General features: G+C 43.7%; 1 protein-coding gene across 12 annotated transcripts in view; it reads right to left on the reverse strand.

Annotated features, from left to right (window-relative positions):
• Dnah11 (dynein, axonemal, heavy chain 11) overlaps positions 1-16505 on the reverse strand; it is a 316394-nt gene that overhangs the window by 148131 nt on the left and 151758 nt on the right. For all 12 annotated transcript variants that reach the window (XM_039078094.2, XM_063262810.1, XM_039078093.2 and 9 more), the window contains 5 exons: positions 14004-14136; positions 11872-11999; positions 10497-10645; positions 4579-4729; positions 1586-1717 (listed from right to left, as the gene is read on the reverse strand). In XM_039078094.2, coding sequence (XP_038934022.1) covers positions 1586-1717; positions 4579-4729; positions 10497-10645; positions 11872-11999; positions 14004-14136 — 693 coding nt within the window. The remainder of the gene's footprint in view (positions 1-1585; positions 1718-4578; positions 4730-10496; positions 10646-11871; positions 12000-14003; positions 14137-16505) is intronic.

The following is a 16505-nucleotide window of genomic DNA, read 5'->3' on the forward strand; positions in this document are numbered from 1 at the left end:
GCAAATGGGACATGTGCCCTCAGTAACTCAGGGGCGGGACTCACAGAGGAATCTAAGTCAGACTTGGCCCTTGAAACTCAGGGCAGCACCAGCACTTGGAGACCAGCGAAGGACATCCATCTGGCAGGTGACACTGGTAGAAAAATGACCTGTGAGACTCAGCTTATTTATAGATGTGTGTTCTGTTAACTTGGTGCCAAGAAACAGAGTTGGCCCAGAGGTTCCACCACAAGTGAGGAATTTGTGGGTCACTCTCAGATGTATGCCTTCTGAGGGGGATCCCCAACTTATGCCTGGGAGACTTGGGAAAGCTAGAAGGCTAGCCAAAGGCATGCAGTTTTAACTGGAAGAGTTGGGGGCCCCTACCAGAGTACCATGGCCAAAGAAATGCTGAGGTACTCGGGAGGTATATTCTTTGAAGAATGGCACTCGTGGGTAAGAACCATGCTCCTGCTACTAGAAGACCTGGGGACGAGTACTTTGACTCTCCGAGGAACAAAGTTTGGCTTTCTCTACACACAGAGGATACCTTGAAGCAACGTGACAGAGATGATACCAGAAAGACCTACACTTAGTAGATACTGGAAGTGAGACCCACATGCCTCTGGCACTTGGTTACTCTAAGTGTATAGGGTATGTGGGGTGAGGTGTGTACATGTACAAGATGTGTTCTGAGTGTTTTCTGTAAGACATCAGAAACCCTTAAGGCTATGCTAGACTGTTGTGCCAGGGGACAGATTTACCTGAAGCAGAAAGACCATGGGAAACAATGGCCCTCATTATTGACTATGGCTCATAGATAGTAACCCTGGAAATATAGTCCCAGCTGATTACAAGTGGGAATGACTGGAGGAAGGGCTATTTGAAAGATACTAGATGCTATCAGAATCTTGTTCCATAGCCATCTTCTCTGCATTTTATCAGATCATTTGTGGAAATCATAACAACTACTGCAATGGCATTAAGAGAAGTCATGGCAGGGCCTCAGGAAGAGTCACCATGAGGAGAGAAACACTGAAGCAAGAGGCTCTCTCTGCTGTGTAAGGATACAGGAGGTGTCATGTGTAACAGAGGAAGAGGTTTCATGAGAGCCCAGCTGCACTGTCACCCTAAGCTTGTACTTCCAGTACTATGAGAAATACATTGCAGACCCCAATCTAAGGTTGTAGGGATGTCTTAGAGAGGACAGACTCCTCAGCTGCCTTGACGGTCACACTGACGGCATGTGAGGTCATGGTATGTAGAAAAGGAAGGACATTCCCAGGTCTTAAACAGGGAAGAATCTGTCACTGTGAGGGACTAGGCAACACAGAGGAACAGTAAACTTGGCCATGGTCAGGGGAAGAAGTGTTGCTCAGGCACAGAGTTTGAGTGGCCCATGAGATGGTACCAAGAGGTGACTCTGGTGGAAATGGACCTGAGAGCCAAAGGGTGACAAGAACTGCCACTCTGTATGGGACACTGTGCTGAATTCCCAAGTTCAGAAGAAGGGCAGGCAAGAGGTGACAACTAGAAGTCAAGCCATGATTTAAAATTCAGCTTCCCCACAAGCAAAACCATCACTGGACACTCGTTTTCGGCATACCTGATCTCGTAGTAGGGTGCCTCCAAATGTCCAGACACAAGCGAAGACAAAATAGACCTCATAGGTCTCTTTAGGACTGTCAGAAGGTATGTTCTCTGGAGTCAGCAAACACTCCAAAAGAGTACAAATTGTCTAAAGAAAAAGAAAACACTGTTCACTCAGGGACATTTATTTAGTTTGGTTTGGTCTGGTCTTAAATACCAAAGGGTCAAACAATTTTCTTACAAATTCTACCTTATTCATAAGAAATTATGCAATTTTTCAAAACTCGGTGATTTGCTAAATTTAGGTATACAAAAAAGTCACTTCAATCAATCTTTGAAGTAATAAAAGATTGGAAAAACATTTTAAATTACTCAAATAGCAATCATTAGGTAAACCAGATTCTTTCTCTCTCTCTCTCTCTCTCTCTCTCTCTCTCTCTCTCTCTCTCTCTTTCTCTCTCTCTCCCCCACCTCCCCACCCCGCCCTTCTCCCCTCTCCTTTCCCTTTTCCTAACAGTAATAATCCCTCTTTTGGACTAGTTCCCTAGAGCACAAAACAGTCCTCAGTAATTGGTATCATCATGGGCTCTAACAGTTTTAAGACCCTCTTGCTCCAGGCTGAGACAGCAGAAATGCAACTTTATCCCCACCACCAGCATGTATGCACCATTCTCTCCCATTCAGGAAAGAGGGGCAAGTGTCTTTCACTCAAATATTAAAACACTTGTTCCATTTAAAACTCTGTTTCTATACTAATAAAACTGATCAATTTCTTACCAAGAAAAAGGAGAAACCATGATTCTAAAGGAATGGTTAAAACCAATGCAAAAGGACTGATGGGCCATGGTAGGGTGCCATCAGTAACCCCCCAATAGGTCTTAGGATTCATCTTCACTCCACAGACATTGAAAACACTTCGGAGTATCATGTAAGGAACTAATAAAATTATACATTAGTTCCAAGAGTTAACACACTTCCTCAAACTTAAGGCAACCCCACATGCTGGGAGATATAGTGTTGACTGTGTGAACATCATTGTAAGCTGTTCTCCTGTCTGCTTATTTTGCCTTAAATTCCTGTCCTGCTAAGAAACTGCGGGAAACACTGGTCAGGAACAGCAGCTTTAAAAGAGCTAAGAATTAAATGCCTTTTCTGAACACTACAGAATGAAGAGGGGGAGAGCAGAGGCCACGCTGTTCATTCTCCCTTTCTCTCTGTTTTCACACTACTCCTGAATGGCAGAGTTCACACCACAGAGAATCACAAAAACACACAAGTCAACTTGAGAACGGGATCTGCTTTTCACAAGCGTTATACCCAAGGAAGTCTAATTAGGCTAACCACCTAATTAATTCATTATGAATAAATTCAGACCTGCTTTCAGAAATAAATTATACCTCGGATAATTACTGTTGAATACTATCGTTTACTTAATTGGTGTGTTAATTATCCAGAAACCTGAACTTTCCTTTCTTACTATATGCTAGGGACTATTGTAATTCAGCTTCAAACAAACTTGGTAACATAGTAACTTGATGGCAACAAAGTTCAGAGAAACTAATTTGTTTCTGGAAGCAGGGAAACATTTCCACAGTAAATACTTAGTGAAGTTTGATGATTCATGCTACATCACTATCACCACCTTCACTTCTGTGTTGTGAATCACTTCCATAATAAGTCCTCTGTGTCTTTTACTGGTAGTAGCCGTCTCACAACGAGGGTCACAAAGATGTTACCCCTGGACCGTCACAGATTCTTCACTCACACGTGACAGGTAGGGGTTCAGGAGTGCATGCTGACAATCGGATGCTTTATTTTTACTGATCGAGCACCTGTACTTATGCCTACTTATCTGATTCAAAAACACACGGAGCTTCAAAAAACAGGTGGACATCTTCTCTAGGCAGGTGTTCTGGTTTGAATTTGAGATGTTTCAAGTACTTATCTTCCAGATGATTGTAATATGTGTGTGTATGTGTATGTATGTGTATATATACATATAAACACATATTACTATGTATGTATATATACACATTATATATGTATATATATAAAGAGGGGGGTGGTTGTGCTTGTGTATATATATATAGGTATATGTATATATGGAGAGAGAGATGTGTGTGTATACATATATGTGTGTATATATATATATATATAGAGAGAGAGAGAGGAGAGAGTGCTTGAATGTGTGTATGTGTGTATGTTTGTGTATATGTATATATGTATATATATGGAGAGAGGGAGTGTGTACTTGTGTGTGTGTGTGTGAGAGAGAGAGAGAGAGAGGGAGAGAGAGAGAAGAGAAGACAGACAGACAGACAGACAGACAGACAGACAGACAGGATCACTAGGGTCAGGCTGTTGAAGGTTATGACCCAGGTTCTGGTTTCAGAACTCAATGTTCTCATAGCCTGGCCTTTTTCACCATGAAGGAATGAAACCCTCTGACAACTATGAGCCAACATGAGTTTTCTGTCTTGTTTCTGTCAGACATTGTGCTTGAAAAATAAATAAGTTGTAGCAACTTTTTTCTTCTAATTCTGCATACAATCCAGCATACAATGACAGGACGGTTTCACAGACACATAGTTGGCACTTCCTGAGTGCTATGTAAATCTTTGGGAGGCAGGGAAGTGAAGTTTCACTTCTTGGGGTCCTCACAGAGCTCTGGGAACGGAAGGACTATAGCAAGAGGGTGAAAGCAACCTAACAGCTCTGGAAATCATTGTAAAATTTTATTATATGTATCTATCGGGGGGAGGAGGCATGTGCATGTGTGTACACGTGTGGGTGCAGGGTGTCTTGGTCAGAGGACAGTTTGTAGAAGTTGGTTCTCTCTTTCTACCATGCGGGCCCCAGGGATGGAACTTAAGTCACTAGGCTTTATGCCAGGAGCACACCTGGAGCAATCCTACCAGCACCTTTCCCCATCTCCTTAAGCAAGCAAAATGTATGCTCTTCTGACTTTCCCAGGCATAGAAAAATCGATTGTTGGGGGTGAACACAAACCTGCACCAGGCTGCTCTCTGGAACAGAAGTGATGGCTTTAAAGCTAGTTCTTAGCTTCTCCAAGCACACGGGAATGTATTTATCAAAAAGAATAGTTAAATTGGCCTTTTCTGATTGATGCCGCCTTCTGTCTATCCAACTGGCCACATACCTGAAAAGGAACACGGAAAAGCTTTTACAGAACAAGAGCCTTGAAAAGCAGGATGCCACTGGGTTCGAAGCTCCCCCTTCCACACAGCTTGGTGCAGCACTCCATGGACACGTTGAGTGGTTCACTCGATTTCTCAAATGGAAAATACTTTTAAATGGCCCTTTAAAGACTTGTTTTAATGGCCATTTTCACTTTAATGAAAAGAATGTAAAAGAAACTCCTAATAGCTCTTAGAAGGCAAACATAATCGTGCCTAAGTAGGCCATTACTTTGCATTTAGAGGGAAGTGCACTATGTCATTTCCCAAATGAGCAGACTCTGTTCATGGCAGAGGCTTTATTTATGAAAACAGCTTGGTGCTTTTCTTGATTAATCTTGGCATCAATTATTTGGTAATGAGAAATCAGTTATAAATAACGAGCTGAACGTTCCACAGGGGCCACTTCACCCCGCTTTTCTACTGGACCCTCTGACCCCAGCCTGAGAGGGATAATGTGTTCACAGTCAAGGACTAGAAGTGGTATGCCATGCCTTGATATATCGACATTCCTATGATATACAGATATAGCTGCCTCGAGTTTATAACACGTTTACTTTGATACATTAAACATTGCTGTCGTTTCAGTAAACTGCTTACCAGCTCCGCGATGGCATCCTTAGTGGCCTCTGGGGTGCAACTAAGAGATGCTAAATGAAAAAGAATCACTCGGAAAGTTGTACTTGAGTGGGGAGCCGTGGTAATAAAGACATTTAGCGGCCTGCACAAGAACAGTGCTGCCACAGACTGGTTACAGCCAGACCTTGCTGTAAAGGCAAATCAGATTCTGCGTTTTGAATATGATATACATAAAGGTGAGACGCATGCTTTCTCAAAGCCTTCCCATGGACTTCATGGAAGAGCCACCATCATTATACTGTGGTTTGGTTTAGGGGATGACAACTACCAGATTTTCAGTAGGAGCCTCCTCGTGTGAGAGCTGTGTGGCAGAGTACTACTGGGAGGTGATGGCAGTGGTGGCTGCAAACAAAGGCACTAAGGCCACATCTGAATCCAGCGACTGATTCTGTGGCAGCAGAGGCACAGTGGAATTTCTGCTATTTTTATTTAGGTATTTAAGGGCTGGGAGATACCTATATACCATGGTTCAAATGTATCAGTCAAAACACAATTTGCACACATTGGATCTTTCCTACTCTCATGAGGGACCCAGGGATCAAACTCAGGTTGTGAGACTTGGCAGCAAGCACCATTTACCTGAGAACCATCTTGCCAGGCCCAGGAGGGAACCGCTGTATTCAGAACTTGTGGTAGGAGGAGTTGTGCTCAGGGAGACAGAAGTCTTAGCCTGGACTACCCTGGATCTGCATCTCAGTTCCCTTACTTTTTTAACCAGGTCACTTTGGGTAGGTGACTTAACTCTGCATTGGTTTTCTAGCTTTAAATGGGGATGGTTGCCTGTGGGCATTTAAATGGAGTTATTGTGCTTGTGGGCATTAAACAAATGTGTGTGCATGAAGAACTGAGGTCAGCATTTAATAACTTGCTACCCATCACAGAGTTGGTGGCATTAGAATCCTGGGTTCAGATCCTGCCTCTGTTTCTCTGTGCATTTCCTCAATTTCTTCAGTTGGTACAAGAATTGTCATGTAGGGTTCTACTGAGCAGCCCACACACGACTTTCCTACACAGTGTTTTTTTACATGACTTGGGAAACAGGAAGCCCCTGCAAAGATCACTAGAAGCAGCAGGTCCTGAAAGAACTCCAAAGTGGGCTTTGCATTTAGGGTGCAGGTGAAATCCAAAGTTTGTTGGATTGCACTAGTAGCAGCTAGAATTTCCTTTGGAAGCTGACAAGGCCCACTGGCAAGTAAGGTTGTGGCCCCATTGTCTCCATGAACAGCAGCTACTGAAGAGAGAAGCAAGCTTGACCAAAACAGGCCAAGTAGTCAATGGGGTATCTGCCAGAAAGATAGCCTTTTATCTCAGTGTCATCACACAGCAACGGGACTAAAAGTTTCTATCGACAAATATGGACAGCTGAAATTTTCATGTAGAAATTATTGTTAAATCTTTATAGTTTGCAAAAAAATTGACATTAACAGAAAATTTAGAGATCCTGACCATTATGTGTGGATGTGGAAAAACCATAAGAAATGTGTGTATCGGTTTGCAAGTCTTCCCATCTTACAAAAGACTTTAAGATGGATATCAAGAGAGGACCATTACCATGGGACATATAATTGTAAACAATGATCTCTCAGAGGCAACAAACACAGGGAACCAAGCCCAGATTCTAAACACAACTGCTTATACTGATCCTTGGCTGATTTATATTTCAAATAAAGAAAACTCCGAAACAAACTAGACCTCCAAGTGCCCAAATACTCAGAAAGGTAAGTAAAAACACAGAAGATGTGAACTAAAGGAAGGGGTTCCTCCTAGCAACATCCATGACAATCTGAGAAAACAAGTAAATCTTGATAAACTCACTGAACTACAGGAAGCCATGACTCGAAGGACTGAAAATGAAAAGGAACGTAGGGAAGAGTAAGCAGAGGGAGTTAGGAAGGAAAGTAGATGCAAGAAAAAAGTTCTCGACAGAAAACTATGTAGAAAGAATGACCGGATGAGGAAATCACTCACAAACCACCAACACCTCTGAAGAGTTTGAGATTTTTCTCACCAAAATTTTAGATGTCATGAATGAACAAGTTGGCTGAATGTCTAGACTAATGGGGGGGCTACAGAGCTAAATAAATACAATTGTGTTCTGATGGTCAGTTTCTTTTAAAGGTGCAAGTGAAATTTGTAACTAGCATGATTTTTAAAAAAATGCTTGCAATTTCAAGAGAGATTTTGTAGGTATACAAATTATATAGAAGAGAGTACTCTAGTTCTTATTGTTACATAGAAGAGAGAATTTATAGAGGAGAGTACTCTCTAGTTCTTAGAGCACAAATGCTTAAGAACTTACAGATGAAATGTTTTAATGTCTTCAACTTACATTCAAGGATTTCTGCAAAACCTGACAGAAGAAAACAGGCCTCTGTGTATGTGTGCATGTGTGTGCACATCAGCTAGAGACTGAGGCAAGGTAGAAACATGGTAGGCTAAATCTTTAAGAACAGGGTTTTGTGAATGTAGTCCAATTCTGTAGTTTTGAACACTTGGAAACAAACAGCTGCAGAAAACTGACACCTTTGAAAGAAATACTGCTTCAGAAAATGAGGTTTCTAAACATATTGATCTCAAAATGTAAGTGAGTATTGAATAAATGATGCATATAAACCTATCATATCATGGTATTAAAATAGGCAGAAAGCTATCTAATGATTACAAAGTGCAAGGGAATACCTGAATCCTGACATAGCTGAAAGACTCTGGCAGCAGCAAGCAAAAAATTAAAATCCCCATAGAGAAGACCCCCTTATTCTGGCAATGTCTCGGCTGAGGCCTTGGTCATTCACATGAAAATTATAAGTGATAGATTTATTTCTGACACAAACTTGCACACTGGCGTGGTCTCCAGCAGCAGAGATCGAGTCTCTCAGGGACTGTTGCCTGTTGCACAGTGGAGACCCTGCTCTGGGCGTGAGGGAGTTGATGGCCAGTCCTAACCAACAGAAATGCCCCAGGGACAGAATCCTGTGTAGAGAAAGATGCTAGCCCAAGGGCAGCTTTGCTCTGTAGAGGCTGAAAACTCTCCCTCAGACAAATGCAGTGAAACTTTATTAAAACACACAGACCTGCCCGGGGTTCTCTCATGTGAGCATCAGACAAGGGAAGAGCAACAGGCAGCATCTGGGAGGGGGCAGAGGTCATTCTCAAAGTACAGTCAGGGATATGGGGAAGATGATTGGAAGGACCTCCCACGAAAGCCACAACATGGCAGAAAGAAATTCCAAAGCGACGAGGCATAGGTTTAGAGAAATACCAAAGGCTCTGTTGTTAAAGACTAATTTCAGGTGGTGGCATCTGTCAAGTACGAGGTGCAGAAATGTGAAGTGACTATGGGTGTGCCTTTAAAAATGACTGTGGAGGCCGCCCTTGTCTTTTCTGTTCTTTCTCTGATAATTTTGTTTCACAAGAGAACAGCTCTCTTCTACCATAATGCATTGCTTCATCACAGGTCCCTAAATAAAGGGCTCGGATGATGAGAGACTCGATCTCTGCTGCTGGAGACCACGTCAGCTTTCTCTCTTTATAAACACAGAAAGTCTTAGGGATTTGCTACAGTCGGGGACACTTCCTAGCACAGGGTAAAAGCAAGGGATGCTGGGAGATGGATGGCTAGCAGGACCTAGAGAAAGGCAGGTCCGGGAGAATCACAGAAGACCTACTGCCCGAGTTGAGGTCCACAGCCATCATGACATGACTGAGTCAGGGAAGGATCAGGAAAGAAGTAGCCTGCGTTTGCTCTCATCTCTCCCTCTCACTTCCTGACAAGGTTCTTCATGAGCCAAAGGAACCAGAAGCCAGAGGGCAGGGAGCCCAGCTATGTGGTCACATGGGACAGCATCTGGGGCAGAGACACCATATGAAGAAGCTGGGTAGACGTGTCAATGGAGGGCAGGAGCAGGTGGTTACCTGCTCAGCTCGGACGTTCGTACTGTGCAGAGTGAGAACACTGTGGGGCATGGAACTACTCAGCAACTGAGATATGAAACCCGTGCTCTGAATGAGGCATCTCTGTCGTCCAAATACATGTACATATTTCATACACAGACGTGCAAGTGCTCATGATTTGTCTAAGAGCTTCAAATAAGGCATTATCTGTCCACTGATTCAACACATACCTACCGAGTGTCAATTATTTTCAAAGCATTTGATCAAGGTCATACGTAAGTAAAAATTACTTAGATACCTGGGTTCTAATTTAATTATCTCTGAGTTAATGTAAGGAGTATTACATTGGTAACACCTTCTTCAAATCCTTTTAACTGAGATTAAAATAAATAAATAAAATGTAAGAACAGCTGATTAAAGGAATGAACACTGGAGTTGTATAGACCTTTCCCCACAGGCCTACAAACAGCACGCACATGAAGATTCACACTATGGTACAGACACCAGAGAAACACTGCCTCAGAGAGATACCACCGCATACCTCTCAGTGAGGATCCTAGAAAAACAGGCAGTGAGGAAAACTAAGGGTACAGAATACCCTAGAGGATCCCAGCATCCTCTTGTGTGGTACTGGGAGGAAGGTAATGTGGCACAGCCACTCTAGTTAAACATGGTATCCAGTCCTTAAGGATCAAAAGCTGCATTAGCATCTGATCCAGAAATCTTGGGGCTATCTCCAAGGGGCTGAGGCTGGTCCCAGAAGAGTAATTTGTGTCTGTATGCCTTATTCAGAGCATCATTTCATAACAGCTGAAAGGCGGGGGCAGCCTACATGTCCATCAAGAGACAAATGGATAAGCCCAACCACGTGCGTAAACTGACCTTGAAGACACTAAGGGAAGTCAGACAGTGGGGAAGAGTAAATACACCCTTTATTTCTATAAGCTACCTAAAGTGCTCAAGCTCATGGGCCAGAATCAGGAAGAAGGCAGCCAAGAACTTAAGTGAGGGCAGAATGGGGATTATTTCTGCTCCTGCACAGAGCTTTCGTCAAGCGCTGCAGGTGGATGGTGCGGGTGGAGCAGTAGAGTCAACACACACTCTGCCACCCAGCTTTGCCCTCACCGACGGCGGTACAGCAGCGTTTATGCCACACACATCTTCATAACAAAAACACATAAGAAGAGAAGAAATGCTTACGGGTTCCAGCCCAGGTCCTGCGGGTTCACATACAAAATGCCAGCTCTGGAGACCGTGGCTGGTGTGGCTGTCTGTAGGTGGTGGGTCTCAAACAGAAGCCTCATGGAGGGTGTGAGGGCCACTCGTTCATTGCTGGCGAGGGTCAGCACCTACAATGAGCGGCATGTGGTTGGTGGTTACCAAAGGAGAACTACCACCAGGAGCTGGAACAGCAGCCAACAGACCATCACAGCTAGTGACACCCCTAATAGGACAGCCACAGGTGGACTCACCTGAATTCACATCTGAGCCCACGTGGAGGCACTCTGGCCGAATCCTTAAGGAATAAAATTGCCTTACAGGCTCATGATGGCCCAGCCTCCAGTAGCCATAGGAACTGTTACTAACCCAAATGTAAGTGGACTCTTGTAAAAGCTGAATTCCACAACTGAGAATGTGCAACACTGTAGTTCCCAAGTGTCCTGTTGTCTCTCATATAGGTACATGATGCGCCCATCTCATCCAGCAAGGAAGACGCAACACCGTTGGATTCTTCTCAACAGCCTTTATTGTAGGAACACCTCATTCTTGATACAGGGGACCCCGGGGAACAAAGGCACTCGCCTTAAATACAAGACAGGCTGTGGCTGTAAACTTGTCCTCTGGGGATTGGTGGAGTATGAAATACCTTATTAGCATGAATATCACTCCAGTCTGATAACTGCCGGAGAAATGCCAACACATGCACATTGCAGGTGTTTATCACTAACGACCACCGGATGTCGGAGCCATCTTTAGCCGCTCCCTACAGGTACATAGGCTTCAACCTCTGTTTTCTGATAAACAATGTCTTCATTCAGAAATCAGTGGCCACTGATGCTACCTGGGAGTAGTGTTGGTTCCTGATCTCTCTCTCTGCCCCAACTACAGGCCTCGGATTCCCTTTTTGGTATCACATAGGGCCTTTTGTCTTTGCTGTTCCCAGGACAACCACAGAACATGTTTGGGAAAACATTTAAACACAATCTGTAGCCATGAGACAACTTAATTTGCATTGCCTGGTTTCATTAGTGATCATACGGCACAAACTAATTCTTTTGTTTTCTCAGTACCAATATTTAATCTGACCATGAAAGATATACGAATTTAATGCCTGCCTCTTAGAAAACAATAAAACAGATAAACCAAATTCTTATCTATGTACCTAACTTTTATGAATGGTAATTCAATTTAGAGGCGAGGTAAACATATTCCCCCCAAATTTTAAGCTATGAACTCTGAGGGAAATATCATTCATCAAAAAGAATGACTACATAAGAAATAGTGCATTGAGGATCATGGGAGATTATAGACATCAGCAGGTGAACAGCGCTCTCAACCCCGGAGTATCATTCACCTTGTTATCATCCATGACCGTGTTCAAGGACTCGATCCACAGTGGGTCAATATCACCATCCAGGACTATCCAGGTTGGCCCATCATGTGTGAGATTTGCCTGCTCTCTCAGAATGGACGAGAGGAGACCTGCAAAGTGGGAGCAGACAATGCAAATGCATTCGAGGGTTGTTTGTTTCTAAAACATGTTTTCCTTCGAAGTCCCTTAGAGCATGACAAATAAAGAGGCGGATGCTCACAGCCAACCATTGAACTGAGAACAGGACCCCCGTTGGAGGAATTAGAGAAAGGATTGAAGGAGCTGAAGGGGTTTGCAATCCCATAAGAACAATGCCAACCAACCAGAGCTCCCAGGAACGAAACCACCATGGGACAGACCAACTAGGCCATCCTCCGCTACATATGCAGCTGAAGCCATGGGTCTGCTGCATATGTAGCGGAGGATGGCCTAGTTGGGCACTAATGGGAGGAGAAACCCTTGCTCCTGACAATGCTGGACCTTCCAGTATAGGGGAATGTCAGGACAGGGAGGCAGAGTGGATGGGAGGGGGAACACCCTCATAGAAGAAAGGGGTAGGGGGATGGGATAAGGGGCTTATGGACTGGGAAACTGGGAAAGGGGATAACATTTGAAATGTAAATTAAAAAAGAAAAAAAAAGGAAGTTGTTACCTCTTTCTCACAAGTGGCACACGATGCCCCCTTTCTGACCTCTCTTAGATGGGCTCCAGATCCTGTTAGCTCTACAACTTACTAACAGGCAAGCTCCACCTCCCAGGAGAGGAAAATGCCTTTCTTGAAGACCCATTCTGAGGTTTATAGATGGTAATGAACACAGACTAGAAAGGTACAGTAAGACATTATCCTCTTCCACATACATATGTGCAGTATCTATCTTAGACTGCCTACCATATTTCACCTCTATTTTTCCTATTACATTATTCAAAGTTTAAATTTTGAAAGCCCATGCTACAAAGTGCTGTCCATTTTCTTTGCAGTCATGAGAGTGACGCCAGACTGCCATGACATGAGGTGCGGAGAAGTGTCTCATTCTACAGTCTTGTTTGCAGTTTTCCCATATCTGAATGCTGTGCATTCTGGGGGCATTCCATAGGGGCTGACTTTTTCAACTCTAGCAAAACACACTGAGCAAACATGTGTCAGTGGACACATGGAGAATTCCTCTATGAACTCACAGAGACCCACGGCGGGGCTCGGGAGACAGAGGCAGGTAGATCTCTGTGAGTTTGAGGCCAACCTGGTCTAAAAAGGGATTTCCAGGGCAGTCAGGGATGTTACACAGAGAAACTGTGCCTCAAACAAACAAACAAAGAAACAAAAAAAAAAAAACAATAAAAAACAAAACCCAAAACCCAAAACAAAGGAACAGCGGTTAGTAAAATCAGACACCATGAAAGCCACCAGCTTTTCTAAGGGTTCTCAATCTAAGCCGTCTTCACACGTTTCCCATATAATGCTGATGACTTTGTCCCTGCCATGATCCTTCAAGAAAATCAGACTCTCGGTGGCAAAACATACCCGTCAGCTCAGCAGTGGCCCCAAGGTAAGCAGGAGGAGAATACCAGACAAGTCATACTTCAAAGCATATTACCACTCTTATTGGGTTCACTGGCTGGACATTCCTAACCCCAAAATCAAGTATCTCAAATATTCTAAACCCCTAAATTTATGCCTAAAATGTTTTCAATTCCAGAGTCTCCAGGCAGGAAGCATGACTCACTGCCTTCTGTGCCCAACAACTGTGATGCAGGCCTGAATACAATCAGTGTCCCCCATACTGTAATGCTCACTTAAATTCAGCCAGTGCCTCATATCAGGAACTTTAGAAATGGAGCATTTGTGTTGATTTCTCCCTGGTTTCTAAGGACCCCTGCCATCACTGGTGTGGGTAAAATGCACAGCACTGAGCAAGAATCTGTCACATGTAATCAAGTGCTCCTTAAACCTTGCTTTCAGCAGATCATTGTTGTCAGCCCCAACTTTGATCATGATAACGCACTGTCAATTTGTGACTATGAGAGAGAGGGGGGGAGAGAGAGAGAGAGAGAGAGAGAGAGAGAGAGAGAGAGAGAGAATAGAATCTTCAGCACTTCAAAAGAGGGAGAACACTTGCCATCTTTCCATTCTCGGGTAGCATGATGAATGAAACCAAAGAGTTCATCCGTTGTCACAGCCTTGGGGTTTAAGTCATTCCAAACAGGCTTCTGTTTCATGTTAACATATGTTCTGTTCAGTGTTCTCAAAATCTGAGAAAAGTGAACCAAAAAAAAAAAACTATGTAAAGTTGGCCTGTGGACAGTGGAAAATAAAGAATTCTCCTAATTCACCACACACTTCTCAATATCCGTTGTCTAGAGCGATGCAGAAACTGGGAAACTTGGCCATTTCCTTATCTTGTAAAACTTAGTCCCACAGATGCTCAGGATGACAGAATTAGCTCACCTGATTCCCAGAGGCATTCAGACTAGAGGAAACTGCTTTTTCAGTTAAATTTTTAGCTATGTACACAGAATGAGTTTGAGTTTGAGATCTATGTGTGCATAGTGTGAGCTTGAGTTGAATTCTGTATGCACACAGAATGAGTTTGAGCTCTGTATATACAAAGTGAGTTCAAGATCTTTAACTATGCATACACATGTGTAAGAATTCCTGCTTATGAGGTCACAGCGCTAGCATTTCTTAGCCTAACTCAGAATTGTCTGGAGTCTGTCAGCATGATTGCTGACGCCCTCCCAGAGCTTCTCACTTAGTAGGCAGGAGGAGGACCCATAGTGTAGTGTGCATTACTAAAAAAGACTTGAAGATGACAATGCTGGCCTAGACAGTCTTCAAGACCCACTGACACAGCAGTGAGTGAACCTTTGTAAAACATGGTTTTGAGATGTGGAAACTAGAGCTGTAGTACTGCTGGGCATCTAGCAGGCAGAGGCTAAGGGTACTGCTCAACATATGTCAGTACCCTGGATGGTGTGTATCTAGGCAGATACTCACTCTATAGTGTCACTGGTGCTTGGAGGCTAGCTTATCAACAAAAGAAGCTGGAGGAAGATGACCTTAGAATTGCAACTCACTAGGTATGTATCTATTTAACTGACCCAAATGTCTGCCCTGGCTGACCTTCACTGTCCCTTGAAAGCAAGGATGTTGTTTCCAATGTGTATCATCCTCACCAATGCTAGGTGTTGTGAAGGGCTGATTTTAAAAAATGCCAACTACTTCAGGGTGGTGAGTGGGTAAAGAACACAGTCCTGCTCTTATCAGCCTAAGCATGTGTTGACTAGGTGAAGAGTAAGGGAAAGAAATGAAGTACCTCAGGAACATGCAGCTTATATTTTTGGAAACCATTAATCTCCCAGAAATTTCAGAATTTAATTCTATCCTTCCACGAACCATGGCCTACATCTGAAAGTTATACTAACAAAGTAATTATAGGTCTATCCGTAGTCTACTTTAATATTACGATGATAACATTTTTCACAAGGGAAAAAGAATCTCCACACAGAGCCTCCCTGGACGACTGTTTCCCTTTGGGTTCAGCTCTGAGGACTGGCAAGTGCTGTGTGCAGCCACGCTCCAGAACTCGTATGCCACTGCGATTATTTTTAGTTGTTGGCCACCAAGTGTGTTTATACCCAAGCATCCTGAATGGGAAGGCACACAGCTCTGCAAATACCGTCTGCCAACCAAGAAAATAAGAGTGCTGTCAGGACAGTCAGGAAGGCCAAACAGAAGCAAGCAGTGAACTAAAAATGGGGCTTAACAATACCTAGAGCTTCCCATCACAGCAGAGAAAGCCATACAATGCACCAGCCCAGCACACAATAGGGACCTCAGAAATGTGGGTGTTGCCATCTCTTTTCTTTCCAGGCTTTGTTTTGAGGCCAAGGAAGGCTCAACCTCTGAAGGAATAATGAGGGGAAATATTTGCACTTGTTTCCTTAATGATATGGAAGGAGAATTTATGATGGCCCAAAAGAGGTGAGAAGGTAGTTTTGATCAAGGTGGGCAGTGCTCATCACATCCTGCAAGCCAGGTAGCTCACTCGCTCTGAACAACCGTCTCACCCTTGGTGAAGAGGCCAGGTGTGAGCGTGCAGGTGCCAGCCTGAATATGCTGGCAGAATTCTCCTGGTTTTGTGTGGAAATCCTAGTTTCTGGATAAGCCTATTATTGCGCTCTCTCTCTCTCTCTCTCTCTCTCTCTCTCTCTCTTGCTCTCTCTCTCTCTCTCTCTCTCTCTCTCTCTCACACACACACACACACACACACATTCTCTCATTCTCTCTGTCTCTATCTCTGTCTCTATGTCTGTCTCTCTGTCTCTCTATCTATGTCTTTCTGTCTCTGTCTGTCTCTGTCTCTGTCTCTGTCTGTCTCTGTTTGTCTGTCACTCTGTCTCTGTCTCTCTCTGTGTATGGTATGTGTTTTTGTATGTGTGGTGTGATGTAGTGTGTGTGTGTGTGTGTGTATGTGTGTGTGTGTGTATGTGGTGTGGTATAATATGTGGTTTAGTGTGTGTGGAGTGGGGTGTATATGGTGTGTGCATGATGTGGGATGTATATTCTTTGTGTGGTGTGTGTGTGTGTGTGTGTGTGTGCGCGCGCGCGTGTGTGTGTG

Source organism: Rattus norvegicus, chromosome 6, assembly GCF_036323735.1.
Source record: "Rattus norvegicus strain BN/NHsdMcwi chromosome 6, GRCr8, whole genome shotgun sequence".
In the NCBI taxonomy this organism is placed as follows: domain Eukaryota; kingdom Metazoa; phylum Chordata; class Mammalia; order Rodentia; family Muridae; genus Rattus; species Rattus norvegicus.